The sequence below is a fragment of the Eretmochelys imbricata genome, chromosome 13 (genome assembly GCF_965152235.1).
Source record: "Eretmochelys imbricata isolate rEreImb1 chromosome 13, rEreImb1.hap1, whole genome shotgun sequence".
Taxonomy (NCBI): domain Eukaryota; kingdom Metazoa; phylum Chordata; order Testudines; family Cheloniidae; genus Eretmochelys; species Eretmochelys imbricata.
In genome coordinates, this window is record NC_135584.1 from 26517217 (window position 1) to 26535082 (window position 17866).

The 17866-nt window shown below is 50.4% G+C and overlaps 1 protein-coding gene across 1 annotated transcript in view; it reads left to right on the forward strand.

Annotated features, from left to right (window-relative positions):
• Positions 1–503: 503 nt before the first annotated feature.
• Positions 504–17866, forward strand: part of AHCY (adenosylhomocysteinase) — a 54729-nt gene continuing 37366 nt past the window's right edge. Inside the window, exons 1-4 of the mRNA XM_077831996.1 lie at positions 504–615; positions 7911–8101; positions 10790–10865; positions 16647–16799. Of these exons, the coding sequence (XP_077688122.1) occupies positions 588–615; positions 7911–8101; positions 10790–10865; positions 16647–16799 (448 nt within the window). The 5' untranslated portion in view covers positions 504–587. The remainder of the gene's footprint in view (positions 616–7910; positions 8102–10789; positions 10866–16646; positions 16800–17866) is intronic.

Here is a 17866-nt window from a genome sequence, read left to right on the forward strand (position 1 = left end):
TCTGGCTGTAGGGCCCTGCTCTCAGGTGCTTAATTTATTCCTATTTCCCATAGGGCCCCACTCCTGCAAGGGGAGCCAAATTTGGCAACAATGCTCAACTTATGGGGGAAAATTGTGTGTGTGGGGGGGGGAGGAGCAGAGGGGCGATGTCCTGAATATCAAGTGGGTTGCTTTAATATAAACAGTCGTGAGAAGTAAGGGGGCCACCAGAGGCAAGGGAGGCGGCCCCTACACGTAGTAAGGGCCCCCGATAATTCGAGCACGGCCCGTACAGCTGGGCGGAGACCCAGTGATTTCACGGTCCGGCCCCACGGAGCTCAGTTGCGGGGTCAGGGACTTTCAGCCCCCCGCTACACGAGACACCTGGCGCCTGTACGTCTTCCCCTCCGTTACACAACCTGAGCGGGCAGGGCGCGGGGCGGGCACCCCCTTCCCTACATGGGCATCGGCAGCCTCATGCATATGCAGCAGGAGGCGAGTCTATTTAAAGCCAGTGTTGGCGGCGCCGGCGCCACCGCCTCCTCCTGTCCTGCTCCTTCCCCCAGGCCTTGACCTGCACTTGCTGTCTGCAAAGCCGGAGCCCCAGCATGTCCGACAAGCTTCCTTACAAAGTCGGTAAGTGGGGGTTTCCGTGAGCCTGTGCTAGGCCCGATCTGCGCCCCGCGGGGCCGTGAAAACCGGTGCCGCTGTGGGCAGAGCCCCGCGCTGCATAGGGGCGGTTCAGTGGCAAGGGAAAGGACAGAGCAATTTCTCCCGTGTCAGTTCCTTGCACCCGGGGGAAACGTGGCGCTCACTCTGCAAAGGGCGCCGCGCTTTGCACCGACCTCCCTTGCAGCTTGGAGAAGCCCCTCGCTTTGCACCCACCCCCCTTCGCCCCTTGCAGATAGGGGAGGCCCCTCCCTTTGCACCTTCCCCTTCCCTGGCTCCCGCTTTCCATCCCGCATTGGCCCCTTGCAGATAGAGGAGGCCCCTCGCTTTGTAACCCCCCCATTAGCCCCCTGCAGTGGAGGCCCCTCGCTTTGCATCCTTCCCTCCACTGGCTCCCGCTTTGCACCCCCCCATTGGCCCCCTGCAACAAGGGGAGGCCCCTCGCTTTGCACACACACGCCACCGGACCCCCTGTAGCTGTGGGGTGGGGCCGTTTCGCGTACATCACAGCGCTCCCCAGCCAGCCAGCCCCCGGGCCGCCTGCTGTCTCGGAGCGCGCGCTGCCTGGGCTGGCAGTGGCTGGACTTCAGAGCGATCCGCGTGGAGCTGCTGAGCAGGCTCCACGTGCCTCCTGTCGGGCCGGGCGGCTCGTGGGATTTGCAGTTCTACCCCGCGCTGCCTGGTGTCCGGCTGGCCCCGAAAAGACTACACTTCCCAGCGTGCCCCTGGCCGCGCGCGCGGGACACACAGGCGACTGACTTGCTCGGCCCGTTGGCGGGTTTCTTTTTGCGTGAGTGTCTTGCTCGCTTCCTGGAGAGGCTGGGACAGGACAGCTAGGGAGGGTAAAAAAAAATCGGGGATAGGAGATTGGCCCGTAACTTGCTGAGTTGCATGCATAGGTGCTGGAACTAGGGGTGCTCCTGCACCCCCTGCCTGAAAGTGGTTTCCGTCATATACAGGGTTTACACGTCGGTTCAGTGGCTCTCAGCGCCCCACTACACAAATTGTTCCGGCGCTGCGGATTGCATGAAATCAGCAGGAGAGGAAGGGGGTTGTGTGGTAGCTCAGAAGGAACTGAAGAATGGCAGCAGCTGTGCTCCCAACATGGACGGTTCCAGCTATGCCTGACCTCCCAGCCTTGGATCCAAACGTTAGGTAAATGATCTGGCTTTGGGATTCCTCTGTGAAGAATGAGATTCTCTACAAGTCCCAAGTGCCTTTCATCCTGAAGGAGGCCAGATGGCTTTATAAACCCAGCATACTGTTGTATCGGCTTTGCACAGCAGTCACTCTGGGGTGGAAGACAGCAGCAGTTTAGGATGGGACGTGAAGTAAAGCATCCACAGTTGAAAGTGAAGGGGCAGTTTTAACAAGACAGAACGTAATGTTCTGAACTGGAATTGAAGGGTTTTTTTGTTTGTTTTGTTTTTAAATTGTTGCTACACCACAGGAGAAACGTGTGCTAACTTTTGCATCTTTTAGAAATGGGCAAAGGGGTAGAAATGAGATAAATACCAGGAAGAGTGAGAAAATAATTAAGTACCTTGAGGTAAATTATTTGGCACTGGTGCGACCGCTGCTGAAATACTGTGACCAATTCGGGTGTCCACAATTCAAGAAGGATGTTGATAAATCAGAGGAATCGGAGAAGAGCCACAAGAGTGATTAAAGGACTCGAACACATACCTTACCATGATAGACTCAAGGAGCTCAATCTATTTGGGAGAGGTTACAAATGCTCTAGAGCAGGGGTGGGCAAACTATGGCCCTCCTGCAGTCTTAATCCGGCCCTCAAACGCCTGTTGGGGAGTGTGGTCTGGGGCTTGCCCCGCTCCAGCCGGGAAGCAGCGTTGGGGGTCGCTCCATGCGGCTCCCGGAAGCAACGGCATGGCCCTTCTCCGGCCCCTATGTGTAGGGACAGTCAAGTGGCTCTGCTCTGCACACTGCCACCACCCCAAGCACTGCCCCTTGCAGTTCCTATTGGCCAGGAACCAAGGCCAGTGGGAGCTGCAATGGTGGTGCCTGCGGATGGGGCAGCACGCAGCAGAGCCGCCTGGCCATGCATCCGTGTAGGAGCCAGAGGGGGGACGTGCTGCTGCTTCTGGGAGCCACTTGAGGTAAACGCCACCCAGAGACTGCATCCCTGAGTCTCCCCCTGTACCCCTGCCCCAGCCCTGATCCTTCTCCCACCCTCCGAACCCCTCGGTCCCAGCCCGGAGTACCCTGCTGCACCTCCAACCTCTCATCCCCAGCCCCACCCCAGAGCCTGCACTCCCAGCCAAAGCCCTCACTCCAACCCTCTTGCCGCAGCCTGGAGCCCGCTCCTGCACCCTGAACACCTCACTTCTGGCCCCACCACAGAGCCCTCACCCCCAGCCAGAGCCCTTACCCCCTCCCATACCCAAACCCCAATTTCGGGAGCATTCATGGCCCGCCATACAGTTTCTATACTCAGATGTGGCCCTCAGGCCAAAAAGTTTGCCCACCCTTGCTCTAGAGGATACCATTAAAACCCAAAATGATCTGGACAAACTGGAGAAATGGTCTGAAGTAAATAGGATGAAATTCACAAGGACTCCTCCTTGTTTTTGCTGATACAGACTAACACGGCTACCACTTTGAAACCTGTCAAAACACAAGAAGTAATTCTTCTACCCTAATCCAGGCTGATAGGGCCTCAACTGGAATATTGTGTCCAGTTCTGTGGACAACTTGGAGAAAGTCCAGAGAAGAGCAACAAAAATGATTAAAGGTCTAGAAAACATGACCTGTGAGGGAAGATCGAAAAAATTGGGTTTGTTTTGTCTGGAAAAGAGAAGACAGAGAGGGGACATGATAACTCTTTTCAGGTACATAAAAGATAGTTACAACGAAGAGGGAGAAAAATTGTTTTCCTTAACCTCTGAGGACAGGACAAGAAGCAATGGGCTTAAGTTGCAGCAAGGGAGGTTTACATTGGAAGTTAGGAAAAACTTTGTAACTGTCAGGGTGGTTAAGCACTGCAATAAAGTGCCCCAGGGAGGTTGTGGAATCTCCGTCATTGGAGATTTTTGAGAGCAGGTTAGACAAACACCTGTCACGGATGATCTAGATCAGTGGTCACCAACCAGTTGATAGTGATCGACTGGTCGATCCTAGAGGATCTCCCAGTTGATCGCAATCTCCGGTGGTGCTATGTGGTTGACGCTAATGCAGAGTCCCTGCCTATCCCAGCCCCATGCCACTCTCAGAAGCAGCCAGCGTGGCCCCAAGGGTGGGAGGGCAGGGGTTTCCCTCTGTGCGCTGCTCCTGCCTGCAAGCATCGCCCCCGCAGCTCCCATTGGTGGGGCTGGTGCTTGCAGGCAGGAGCAGCGCGCGGAGCCACATGCCCCCTTCTGCACCCTGAATCCGCACCCGAAGCCCCAGCCCTGACCCACCTCCCAGAGCCAGCACCCTGTACCCCCTCCTGCACCCAAACTCCCTTCCAGAGCCTGCACTCTGCACTCCAACACTGCCCCAGCCCGGAGCCCCCTCCTGCACCCAAACTCCCTCCTACAGCTTGCACCCCTCACCCCCTCCTGCATCCCAACCCTCTTCCCCATGCTCAGCCCAGAGCCCCCTCCCACACTGCGAACCCCTCAGCCCTAGCCCAGAGCCTGCACCCCCTCCTGAACCCCAACGCCCTACTTCAGCCTGGCGAAAGTGAGTGAGGGTGGGGGAGAGCGAGTGATGGAGAGATGGGGGGGATGGAGTGAGTGGGGTGGGACTTCGGGGAAGCGGCGGGGCCTTGGGGAAGGGGCAGGGTAGATACTGGGTTGCCCTTAGATTCAAAAAGTGATCTTGGGCATAAAAAGGTGGGAGACCACTGATCTAGATAATACTTAGTCCTCTCTTAAGTGCAGGGGACTGGACTAGATGACCTTGCGAGATCCCTTCTAGTCCGAGGATTCTATTTAGCTTAACAAATAGAAAATTAATGAGTGACTTGATTACAGTCTGTAAGTAGCTACACGGGGAGCAAATATTTAATAATGGGCTCTTCATCGTAGACAAGAAAGGTATAACACAGTAGTTTTAAAATTTTTCATTTGCAGACCCCTAAAAAATTTCGAATGGAGGTGCGGACCCTTTTGTAAATCTTCTAAATAGTCCTCAGGGTCCACGGAGCACAGGTTGAAAACCACAGTTCTGTGGTAATGACAACCTTTTGTGGACCCCCAGGGGTCAATGGACCACAGGTTGAAAGCCACTGATATAACACAATCCAATGGGTGGAATTTCAAGCTAGTTAAATTGAGACTGGAAATAAGGTATACATTTTTAACAGTAAGAGTAATTAACCATTGGAACAATTTACCAAGGGATGTGGCAAATTTTCCATCACTGGCAATTTTAAAATCAGGTTTGGATGTTTTTCTCAAACATAGTCTCTAGGAATGATGTGAGTAAATTCTCTGGCCTGTGTAATGTAGGATGTCAGATGATCACAATGGTTGCTTCTAGCTTTGGGATCTACGACTACAAAAAGAACAAACCAGCCCTTCCAACCTGCTGTGGTGGTTTAGTGGAAGCCAACCGAAGTGCTGTTTCTTTCAGCAGTTTTGCATCTCAGCCTGATTGAAATCCACTGTTACTTGTGTTATCATAGCACCTGCAAGCCCTAATCATGGACAAGGACCCCATTGTGCTAGACTCTGTACAAACAGAACCAAAAGATGGTGACTGACCGCCAAGCTGCCAATTTCTCATTATCTGCCACGCTTGTTCAGAAATCTCTCTTGAGCTCTTACTGTCTGGTCAGAGTCCCCATGAAACAGGACCTCAACTGGCATTAATCGCCTGGGCTCAATTCCCCTGGCGTTTCCCCACTCCCAAGCAGTCAGTAATGGCCACGGTCAGAGGTCCACAACATACAATATAGGCTTTAGCACAAACAGAAGTTACGGACTTAATTCAGGAATTATTGGGTAAAATTCTCTCTGGCCTGTGTTAATACAAGAACTCAGAGTAGTTAGCATTTCTCAGATGTGGCCATGACAACTTCCTGGGCTGAGATTGGGGAACGGGGGGAGAACATCGACCTCTCCCCCTCCCTCCCTGTTGCTCCTCGGTGTGCCGCCCTGTATCGCCTCTGGAGAAAGGTGGGGCACAGTGCTGCAGGAGCAAGGTGAGTTCTTGACCCACCTTGGGTGAAGTGGGCAGTGCGGCTCGGGCTTCAGCCCTGGGGTAGTTGGGCGGCAGGTTCCAGCGACGGGAATTCAGGAGCCTGGTTGAGGGGGTTTGGGTGCAGACTCCTGGCTCCAGCTGTGTGGCAGCAGGCGCTGGCCCCCAGCTCCAGTACCAGGCTCCAGCAGCACAGCGGCAGGAGCTGGCCTCTGGTGCTGACCCCTGGCCTCAGCGGCCCGGCTCCGGCCCTGGGCTCTGAGCATGCTGTAGTAAGCGCTAACCCCCGGCTTCAGCCATGTGGCCCCCTGGCTCCCACAGGCCCCACCTCCATCCCCCCCATCACCCTTGGCCCCTGCTGCCTTCCCCTTCAAACCCTCCCCCCATCCAGGGCTTAATTTGTCTTGGAGCTTGCTAAGAAAAGTGATATTAACAAACGTGAAAGTATCACTTTTCACAGTACACTTAGCTAGCTGGGAGGCTGTGATAAGTGATATTAACAAACATACAAGTACTGTATCATGTATCACAGCCTCTCCCCTCCCTACTAAGTGTGCTGTGAAAAGTGACATTAACAAACATACAAATATAAGTTTTCACAGCATTATTTTTATTATTGAATCTGCACACACAAAAAACCCACCCTACATAAATAATTTACAGTTATTTGGATGTGTATATGTGCATATTTATTTGTTTTTCCTAAAGTTAAGTATTTTAGGAAAAAGTGACAGTGCGGCCACCAGCAAGAGTTGGTGGCTGAATTCTGAGGCCATCAAAAAACCTGTTGAGAGAACCTCTGGATTAGTGATCACAACGGTACCTTCTGGCCTTAATCTAGGAATCTGTGTATATTTTACTAACCGAAGGAGGAAGAGAAGTGACAAGTTGCTGAGGACACAAAATTCTTTAAGTTAATCAAGATTTGAGACTAAGGGCTTGTCTACATTACCTGCTAGATCTACGGGCAGCGATCGATCCAGCGGGGGTCCATTTATCGTGTCTAGTCTAGAAACGATAAATCGACCGCCGAGCGCTCTCCCGTCATCTCCGGTACTCCACAAGAGCGAGAGGCGGAGTCGACGGGGGAGTGTCAGCAGTTGACTCACCGCAGTAAGTAGATCTAAGTACGTTGACTTCAGCTACGTTATTTTCACGTAGCTGAAGTTGTGTAACTTAGATCGATCCCCCCTCCACCCCAGTGTAGACCAGACCTAAAGAGTGTTGTGAAGGGTTCCTTAAGAGCCTGACTAAGCCAGGTAACTGGATAACAAGGCGGCAGGCGACGCTCGGCATAGGCCAACAGTGCAAGGTACTTAGGATTAACCTGTTGACGTGATTTGTTATGGAGAGAATTGTCTCCATAGGCAAGATTGGCACCAGAGCTCTGATTTTTTGAGCCCTGTTCTCTATCCCATGGATTTAGGGTAGAAGAACTCCTGACAACTTCTATGAGTTCTCTCTCTAGTGTAAAATTTATTTGCACAGTTGAGTAAATTACTAATTTTTTTTAGTTGTAGGACTTGGAAAATGACCCTTTTGAATCACAGGGTCTAGTAATCCTACCTAGGCTTGATCTTGTTGTTTTTTTCTTGGGTGGGGAAGTTGGTCATAACAGCCGCAAGGGATGCGGAACTGGGCCCTTTTCAACTCATTAGGCCTCTTGCATGAGGTATTCTTGCACATACACATCTGTATACTCTGAAAATAAATCCGCGCACTCAGTTTTAGACCCTTGGGCGAAAATTTGTGAATGCAAATGCTTACAGAAAAGCTTGTAAGTGAAAAGGGTTGGTAATATTGAAAATTGTGTCACTTCTAATTTACATACATAGAGAAGGGCCTTAAATGCTTGGCTTTAGGTACATTTGAAAGCGCGGGTTCTAAAACTTTGCTGAAGAGGCTTCCTTGCCTAAAGACCTACACAACGCTATGCAAAGACTTTAGGAGCTGAAGGGGGGGCTGGGCCTCCTCTCTCTCAGCTGCTTCTTCATGTCCCGCTTGGATGTCTCTTCATGGATCCATAGCAGTTGCAGCCAATGCCAACCTGCACGTGAGTGGATACTGTGGTTTTATGCATTTGAGCCCCAATCCAACTGCATGTCATTCCTCTGTTGCAGCTGACATCAGCCTAGCAGAATGGGGTCGCAAGGCCATCGAGATCGCGGAGAATGAGATGCCAGGGCTGATGAAGATGCGGGAGATGTACGCAGCATCGAAGCCACTGAAGGGAGCGCGTATCGCAGGCTGCCTTCACATGACTGTGCAGACCGCAGTTCTGATAGATACTCTGGTGGCTCTGGGTGCTGAGGTAAAGTATTATCTCGGGTTTCCTCTTCACGGTGGCATGAATATTGGTTTTGTTTTATGTCATTACACCAGGAAATCTTAACAAACAGCTGCAGACCCTTCTGGAGAGACTACTGAAGAGACTGTTTGCAAACAGATGAGGTGCATCTTCTGATTCCCTTCAGAAGCATTGCCTTTCTCCTCTAGAATCCTAATGCCAGTGCCCATTTCAGCCAGGAAGGGGTGCTCGTGATCTCCGTAACCTGTTCTAGCATGAGAGCCATCATGTCCTCACCATGGCTAAAGGCTGCTATCAGATCAGGGTTCTGAGCCATGACATCCAGCACTATTATCAGGCTGCTGGTAACACCGAACCTCAAGTGGCTGCCTCCAAAGCAGATGAATCTGCATTAAAAACTAATCCATGTAACCTGAAGATCAGCAAACAAGTTTCTGAATCCATCTGAGTGCAGCATCTGGCTTTCAAACTGGGCATGACAGTGTTAGGGAGGAAAGGAGAGTCCAGTGAATACAGTGCTAGGCTGGGATTCTGGAAGCCTAGGTTGAATTCTGTGTTTGACCTTGAGCAGGTCACTTGGTTTCTGTATGCCTCAGTTTCCCATCTGTACAATGGAGATAAGAGCACTTCCCCTTCCATCAATGCGGTGCTGAAGATACATTCTTGATTCTGAGCAGCTGATGCCATGGTAACAGGGACCATACAAGAACCTCCAACAGAGAAGTGCGTTGTGATTTTTTTTTTTTTTCAGGTTGCAAAGGGTGCATAATTGGAAAGTGACCTGTAGACTGTTTGTAAGAGTTTTCCTCCAAGTGTTAACATACCCGTTGGAGACACCTGGAATATCATTCTTGGGTTGTGGGTCCCTCATTACCAGGAACGTGGTGACAAATTGGAATGAGTTCAGAGAAAAGCATTGAGGAGGAGGCTGGGTGAACTGACTCTTTGATGAAAGAAAACGAGTCAGATTTTCCAAGATGCTTCCAATTATGCACATAAAAGTGGTGCATACATACCACCTACACATGTGCATCTGAGTGCTTGTTTTCAAGGGCAGATAGCTGCTGTGTAGGCACAAATACAGAGACACTTAAGGGTTGATACTGCAGCCTATACTTGCGTGGGTCATTCCAGTGGCTTTAATGGGACTACCTGTATAAGAATTGAAGGATTGCCTCCCTTAGTGAGCTAATTAGTTTGAGTAAGCATGCAGAAACTCACCACTGTGCTCCTTAGAGAGGGCAGTAAGAATAAAAGCAAACAGTCTGTTCAGCAATGACTTGTGTGTCTCCATTATGCATAGGAGATTCTTGAATAGGTTGGTGCATGAACATAAGCACACAAACACTCTGTTCAGTGCAGCCCAGCTACGTTATGGTACTCTTCTAGGTGCCTGAACCTAGTTATAATGAGATTTGCTTGTGGAAAGCAATTAGGCCAGCAGGAAAATCAGAGAAGAGCTGGGTGAGCAAAATCTTAAACTCTTCAACTGCACGTGGCATTTCAGCTGTATTTCTGGCTTTTCCAAGTTTCTGCATGTGCCTTGTTTTGTGCTCAACACAACAGGCGCTCCTTGAAAATCTATTCCAGATGTATCCACTTCATACTTTACCTAAACTTTTAATACCCTGCCATATTCTGCATTCTGTGAACATCTGTAACGAGGTCCCTACCAAACTCATGGTCCATTTTTGGAAATTTCATGGTTATAGAATTGTTTAAAAATGTTGAATTTCATGGTTTCAGGTATTTAAATCTTAAATTTCACGGTGTTGTAACAAAGCGTGAATATGTATTTAAAAACAGCAAAATATAAACATGTAAAGCCCTTACATCAGCATTTCTCAAACTGGGAGTCCCACCCAAAGAGGGTGTCACGGTATTGTCATCTTTCCTTCTGCGCTGCCTTCAGAGCTGGGTGGCTGGAGAGCAGCTGTCCGGACGCCCAGCTCTCTGAAGGCAGTGCCAGCACCAGCCGCAACACAGAAGTAAGGGTGGCAATACACCATACCAGGCCACCCTTACTTCTGCATTGCTGTTGATGGTGGCACGGCCTTCAGAGAGCTGGGCGTCTAGCCAGCAGCTGCCACTCCCCGGCCGCCCAGCTCTGAAGGCAGTGCAGAAGTAAGGGTGGCAATACCATGACCCCCCTCATAATAGCCTTGCCGTCCCTTTTGGGTCAGGACCCCCAGTTTGAGAAACAGTGTACTTCTGTATACTTTTACTCTAGAGCATAGTATAGGGTAAAAGTAAACAAAAGTTCAGATTTCACGGGGGAGGCCAGATTTCACTGTCCGTGACGCATTTTTCACCTCTGTGAATTTGGTAGGGCCCTATCTAAACTTAGTATCTGCAGTGGAATGTGTGTCCAGCGGAATCTCTCACATGTTGGGAGGTTTGATCATGTGATGCCCTGTGGGTTTTGATCACTGAGAAAAGGAACCTATGTTAAAACAGCCTGGCTCTCCTACCCTGAGTGATTTTTCTAGTGGTCCTAGTTCAGTGCCTAGTCTCTCCAGTAACTTCTGCAGATGTTGTGAATGAGGCAGGAATTTGGGCTGACTTACTCTCCTCCCTGCTCCCAGCTCCTCTTCATTTAGCTGCTAAAACTAGAACAAAGACCACTTTTATTTTGCCTGTTGTTTAGGGAGTTTGCTCAACAAGTAAAACTACTCTTGGGTTATGTTCCAGGTACAATGGTCAAGCTGCAACATTTTCTCCACTCAGGACCATGCTGCTGCTGCCATTGCTAAAGCCGGTGTTCCTGGTAAGTCCTCTGTGGTCTCATTTGACTCTGACTAAGGGCTTGGCTACACTTGCAAGCTTCAGCGCAATAAAGGAGCCCTGGGCACACTAGCTCACTGCCCGTCCACACTGGCAAGGCACGTAGAGCGCTCTGACTCTGCAGCTACAGGGCTGCTGGTACTGCACCTCGGCGAGTGGAATAACGTTTCCTGTGCCCTCGCTGGAGCACCACAGCGCCAGTGCGAACGAGGTGTTGCTTTACTGCGCTCTGATCAGCCTCCGGAAACAGCCCGTAATCCCCTTAAGTCAAGTGGCCACTCTTCTCATTGTTTGGAATCGGCTGCAGGAATGCGGAAATGCCCCTTGAAAGCTCCATTTCTGACAGCCGGCTGCTTATCTGTCCGAGACAAAGCAAGCCATTAGTGTGGAATGCTGTGTGTGTGAGAGAGAGAGAGAGAGAGGTGAGGGGGCGGGGGGGGGTCTGCTGCTGTCTGAACTTACAAGACAGCACGCTGACATGCTCTCAGCCCCCCAAAAACACCCTCTCTCTCCCACGACATATACACAACACACTCCCTGTCACACTCCACCCTCCCTCCCCCCCTGGATTTGAAAAGCACGTTGCAGCCACTTGCATGCTGGGATAGCTGCCCATAATGCACCGCTCCCAATGCTGCTGCAAGGGCCGCAAATGTGGCCATGCCAGTGTGCTTGAAGCTGTCAGTGTGGACAGACTGCAGCACTTTCCCTGCTGTGCTCTACGAAGGTTGGTTTAACTCAAAAAGAAAAGGAGGACTTGTGGCACCTTAGAGACTAACAAATTTATTTGAGCATAAGCTTCCGTGAGCTACAGCTCACTTCGTCGGTTTAACTCAAAGCACTCTACATCTGCAAGTGTAGCCATGCCCTAAGTGGTTTAGGCTGCCTGTTTTAGCTAATCAAAGTATGTGCAAATCAAGCTCTGAGAATAAACTCCAGGATAGAAATTACCTTCTGAAGTAGTGTCTGTTACACCACAGGAAGTTTAATCCAAGCTGGGTTGCGTCCAACAGCAATCCAGCTACCTTGAGAATGACTGATGCTGCAATACAAGCTAAAGGAGCTAGGTTAGCAGCTTTCTTAATTCTGTTCACTGAGGTTGTCTATACCACAGCTGAGAGCAAGCTTGGGTAGACAACCTCCGGTAGCTCAGCTGAAACTAGTGCACTAAAAATAGTAGCACGGACGTTGTGGCTCAGACAGCAGGTTGGGCTCTGAAGCCCACCCAGAGCTGCAACATCCACACCGCTAGTGCTAGCTGAAGCGGAGCTCGGGTGAGCCTGTCTGTCAGGGCTGGAGGCTCATTCCCATCTGCAGTGTAGACAAACCCTAAGGTGATTAAACTGGCAGAGATGATAAAAATGACAGCTGCATATGGTGTTTATGGAGTGGGGTGCCTGGGGCTTTTCAGCAGACTCAGGGCTAACTGGCTAAAGAGAACATGCTGGCCCCAAAATATTCAATGAAGTGGCCTTTCTGGTTGGCTACAATGAAAGCATTTGAGATGTGTTGAGGCCAAAGCTATGCCTGCTGTGTAGACTACCATCCCTGAAACTCTTTAGCAGCTAAACTCTGCTCTTTTGCTGCTGCTGTAGGTTGGAAGGTGATAGAAGCTGAAAGCCATGGTATCAATGTAAACACGGGTTTCAGAGTAACAGCCGTGTTAGTCTGTATTTGCAAAAAGAAAAGGAGTACTTGTGGCACCTTAGAGACTAACCAATTTATTTGAGCATGAGGTTTCGTGAGCTACAGCTCACTTCAAGCTCACGAAAGCTCATGCTCAAATAAATTGGTTAGTCTCTAAGGTGCCACAAGTACTCCTTTTCTTAATGTAAACACGTGCTCTGAAGATACCTTAGTGTGACCAAGGCTTATCAGGCTTGGGAGTAGTCCCTGCTTTAAGTAACTTTTCTTCTTTAGTGAAAGAGCAGCAGTTGACGATCCCAGGCATTTTGCATGCAGTAACTCCAAATGCTTGAATCCACTGCACTAAAGCTCCATCAGAACCTCACTAACCTTGTGAGGGATCATTTGCATAACAAAAAGAGGAGGCAAGGAAGGCCAGTCCCAGTTTCCTGGTTGCTTTTTGTACTTTCTACATTTTTGCCTGGTCTTGCTGCTGACTGATGTGAAGATTGGGGTTTTCTGTTGTCTATTTCTGTCCCTTTTGGTGTGGCTGCCATTTGCTCTGAGTAGTTAGGGGTTTCCCAGTGTTGCATTTTCCAGCTAGCACAGTTAGCACTTTGCATTGAAATGTAGGTTTCGGGGATCATGCAGTTCTGTGTTTAAAGCCCTGTTGGCAAATCGCTCAATGCAACCCACTTCAGGTGAGTTTTGTTACAAATTTGAAACATGACCCAGGTGAGAGCAAGTCTGAGGCTCTGTTTCAGGCAGTGCCTGTGGCCACGTTATGGTTTAATTTGGAAGTCATGTGAAACTGGGGCAATTTCTTTGGGGTATCAACCCCCAAAGTTGACCGTTTCAGCCATATTTCCCTCAAAGTATCCGGGTTCCTTTCAACTCAGAACTGAGTGACACTTGAGGGTCCCAGTCCCCTCTAAGGGTAAGAACCAAATAATGGCTGGTGAAGAACCATGTAGAGTGATACTTAGAGCCCTGCAGGGATGCAAAATGTGTATCCTTTTCCAATTGACTGTCTGTAAATATGGTCCGCAGATATTTGCAGATTTGTAGGGCCTGTTGCAGGGGTGGGCAAAACGCGGGCTGGATCCGGCCCATCTAACATTTCTGTCCAGCCTGCCAGGCTCTTTGGCTGCCCCCTCACAATCTATGGGCTGCTAAAAGTCCCGTGGCACTCGCAGGCTGCCTGCCTGCTGTGGCCTGACGCCGCTCCTGGAAGCAGCTGGCTGCTGCTGGGATGTCTCTGCGCTCTGCCCCCGCCCCCAGCACTGTCCTCACAGCTCCCATTGGCCAGAAACCAGCCAATGGGAGCAGCAGGGGCAGTGCTTGTGGGTGCGGGCAGCGCACAGAGACCCGCTGCCCCCCTTCCCCAAGAGGCACACCGAAATGTGCCAGCACCAGCTGGCCACAGCCGCTTCTGGGAGCAGCGTGGGGCCATGGCATGCAAGCAGCCTGCCTGAGCCCTGCTGCGCTGCTGGCCAGGAACTGCCTGTGGTAAGTACCTCCCAGCCAAAACCTGGACCTCGCACACCCTCCCACACCCCTACCCCAGCCCAGAGCCCCCTCCTGCACCAAACTCCGTCCGAAAGCCCGCACCCCAACGCTGGGTGCTGGAGGGAGCTCCGGGCTGGTGCAAACGCCCTCCCAGACCTCTCACCCTCCCTTGCACCCCTGCTCCAGGTCAGAACCCCCTCCTGCACCCAAACTCTCTCCCAGACCCCACACCCCCTCCATTAATATATTAGAAATGTGCAGCCCATGACGACTTACCGAAATTCGTGGAGTGGCCCCCCTGCAAAAATTATTGCCCACCCCTGGCCTCTTGGATTGTCCTCCACCCTAGTGCAGATGTCCAGTGGGAAACTGAGTGATCTGTTGGGAGTAGCTGCCTCCGTTTCTTCTCCTTCTCTTGTACTACCAGAGACAATGGCACAAGAAAGCTGCTCATTAAACATTCATCCACTCCTGATGCTTATTTCCTGCCTGTGAACCTAATCCATTGAGATCATAGTAGGTTCTTGCTGAAGTAACTGTGGCTCACAGACATCTGATTAAGGCTTTGCTAAGGAGGAGAAGCAACAGGTCGTGAGCTCTTGAGGAACATGGCTCCTATGCTCAGGCACCTGCCTCTAGTAGTAAAATTTGAGAAGAGAAAATGCCATATAAGCAGAATAGTTTCAGTTCAGTGTTTTTCAGAAATGTGATTTATCAGCAGCTCTTCACACAGACTGTGATGGTGATGAAAAGGGCAATGCAGCCAATGCTGTTGATCAAACAGAGCAGCATTTTCTAGTGGCTAGAGCAGAGCAGTGAGAAGCAGGGTTACTGGGCTCTCGTCCCAGCTCCACCAATGACTTGCTCTAGCATGTAAGACAAGTCATGTAAGTGCCCTGTGCCTGTTTCCTACCTCTAAAGCAGGGGTGATATTCACCTTTGTAAAGTCTTTCGGATCTTCTGAATATGTTGGCACCTTGCCGCAAAGGCTTGCTGAAAACGTGCAGAGGACATTTGATCATCTGCCTTTATGGTTGCTTTGTCCCCAGGGGAAATGATGTTTACGGGCCAGATTTAAATCCCCAAACTGAGAATGAGGGCATCTACACTTAAAACACTGCGTCGGCACAGCTGCACCGCCACTGAACTGCTTGTAATGAAGACTCTCTAAGCTGACAGTAGAGAGCTCTTCCATGGGTGTAGTTAATCCACCTCCCTGAGACGCTCTCCCGCTGACACAGCGCTGTGTACATGGGGGGTTAGGTTGGTATAACGTCGCTGCTCAGGAATGTGGATTTTTCACACCCCCGAGTGACATAGTTATGCCAGTACAGGTCTGTAGTAGAGACCGGACCTGAGAAATGCACTAAACGAAAGCAGTTTGACTGTCCATCTCAAACGTCTGTGTTTTTCATAATGCCGGCATTCTCGTGTGTGACAAGGAAGTTACAGAAATCTGGAGTTCATTGTCAGCCAAAAATTGTACAAACTCATGGCTGTGCATGCCAGTAATTCCATGGCATGAGACCAGGCTGTATTAATGGCCAAATTCATTTTCTACCTCCCTTTGTGAAGGGATTCTCTTTCATTCCTGCTGTAATGCTTGCTACCATTAAACTTCCATGGGCCATTAGGGGTCAGGCTCCCCAGATAGGATTTTTTTTTTTTGTTTGTGGTAATTTAAAACTGTCTAGTCCTTCTCATTAATTTGTCCTGTCCTTGTATGCCAAGGAACTCGGACAGGTGGTGCACCAATCAGGAGGCAAGGTCCGGTTTTCTGGCATATGATGTCACTCATGCTGTGGTCAGAGTCTCCAAGGTTGGAATGGCCCCTCCTCCTCCGGTTCCAGCTCAGGAAGTTGAATCCCATTGCCAGAGAGCAAGTTAAAGATGGGGTGTTGGCCTTGCTGCTCAGTCTCTGCCTTGAATTTCCTTTCTTTTTGGGTTCAAGTCCTTCTTTTGGTTTTCTAGCTTTGCTTAGCGTATTGAACCTACCAGACCCCAAGGTGTATAAATACATGGCAACTCACTTGTGGCTTCGCTGAGTGCATCTGCGGAAGGAGCAGTAGCAAGATGAACTGCCTCCCTGTACTGAACAAAGAAGAGTGCATGAGTTTGCAATGTATTATGTGTCCGGTGGCAGGAGACGTAAACATTACTGGATGCGCCTCTGCAATAGCTGAATGCCTGGGGTGCCTAGTAAGGCATGAGGCCAAGTGCACAAATGCCTGGGGAGGAGAGAGAGCTGTTAGTGGCTCTGAAATTGGGAGAAAGTGGGGAATGGTAGTGTGTCTGTACAGGTTTGTTTTTCTGTCATCTTATTTGCTTTAGAGGGAAGTAGTGTCTGGCAAGCTCTGACCAAGGTTGCATAATTTTGTGGCCTGGAACCTGAGGCAAAGCTAGTTCTATCCTGCTCGCTCTAAGAGATCCTTCAATTTTCAGCTGCAAAGGCAGAGTAATTTCTTATCACTGCCTCCAGGCTGGATTACTCCTGATTACTAGGGCAGCCTGTACCATTTGGCTCTGGTACTGAGTGCTACTGACGGAGCTCTGATTTATACTCTTGTATGGACACACATGCTTGTGAAAGCGACCCAACTAATTATGCCTTCTGTTTATTGTGGTGTAGTGTTTGCCTGGAAAGGGGAGACTGACGAGGAGTATTTGTGGTGCATCGAGCAGACCCTCTATTTCAAGGATGGGCAGCCATTGAACATGATTTTAGATGACGGTGGGGACCTCACCAACCTGGTTCATACCAAACACCCACAGCTCCTGAAAGGTAACTGTGCCCTGTGTTATGATTAGATGTTGTAAAGGAGAAAGACATTCACGTTTGACTCTGCCCCACCCAGACAATAAGACTGTTTCCATTTTAGTGGGAATCTTTCCCTCCAAGTTGGGCAGGACAGATATGTGCCAATAGGCTCTGATCTAGCCTGTTAAATTGTTAAAGGTTATTCAGGACTTACCCTCTTATTGACACAAACTTCTGTTTTCAGCTCAGCTCTGTATTGTCCCCCCTTCCCTGTGCCCCTACACTGGGAGTGGGAAATGACCTGGGTACCTGTCATAGGAGCTTTTGGTGGTGCTGACCTCTAGCTTGTGACAGGTTGCTCAACTCACTGGTAGGATGGTGCCCCCTTCTAGCTGTTCTGGGGATTAGCTTTGGGAGGTTGACGCCCCTTCTCATGGTTGCACACCATCTCTGAGTCCTTCTCACTCTGGCTCCAGCCCCTCTCTCGCTCCATGAGCTGCTGCTGCTTCTTTGTGACATGGCCCTCTGGCCAGGTCACTATATGCGTTTTCCCCTTCTGGGTTATCAGTCATTCTTCAGCAATCTTGAGCAGTGTTCCCGTTCATTGCCTCATTGCCACTTCCTCGGTCCTAGGCAGTCTTCCCACTCACTGCCCCATGGTGCCATGTCCTCAGTGACTGGCAGGGGAGCCTGGGCCCACCCTCTACTACAGGTTCTGGCTCATGGACCCTCTAGTTGGCAGTTGAGGTCTGTTCCCTTCTAGACCTTACTGCTTTTCCCTGAGACCTTTCCTTACCATCTAGCACTCCCTGCCCAGGGTTGCCAGCCTCTCAACTCCCTCCTTCTTGGGAGTGGCTGTCTCTGCAGCCTCTAGACACTCCTCTCTTCTCCCAGGGAGCGACTGCAGACTTTTCCAGCCCCTTTCTGCTCTGAGCTCCTGGGCTTTATACAGGCCCCTCCTCTTCCTTCACAGGTGAGCTACCTCCCAATAAACTCCCTCCACACAGCTTATATTGCCCTTGTTTGCTGCTTAATCAGCTGACTTGGCCCACCTGGCCCAGTTCTGCCCTCTTCGAACCAGTGTGGGCAGT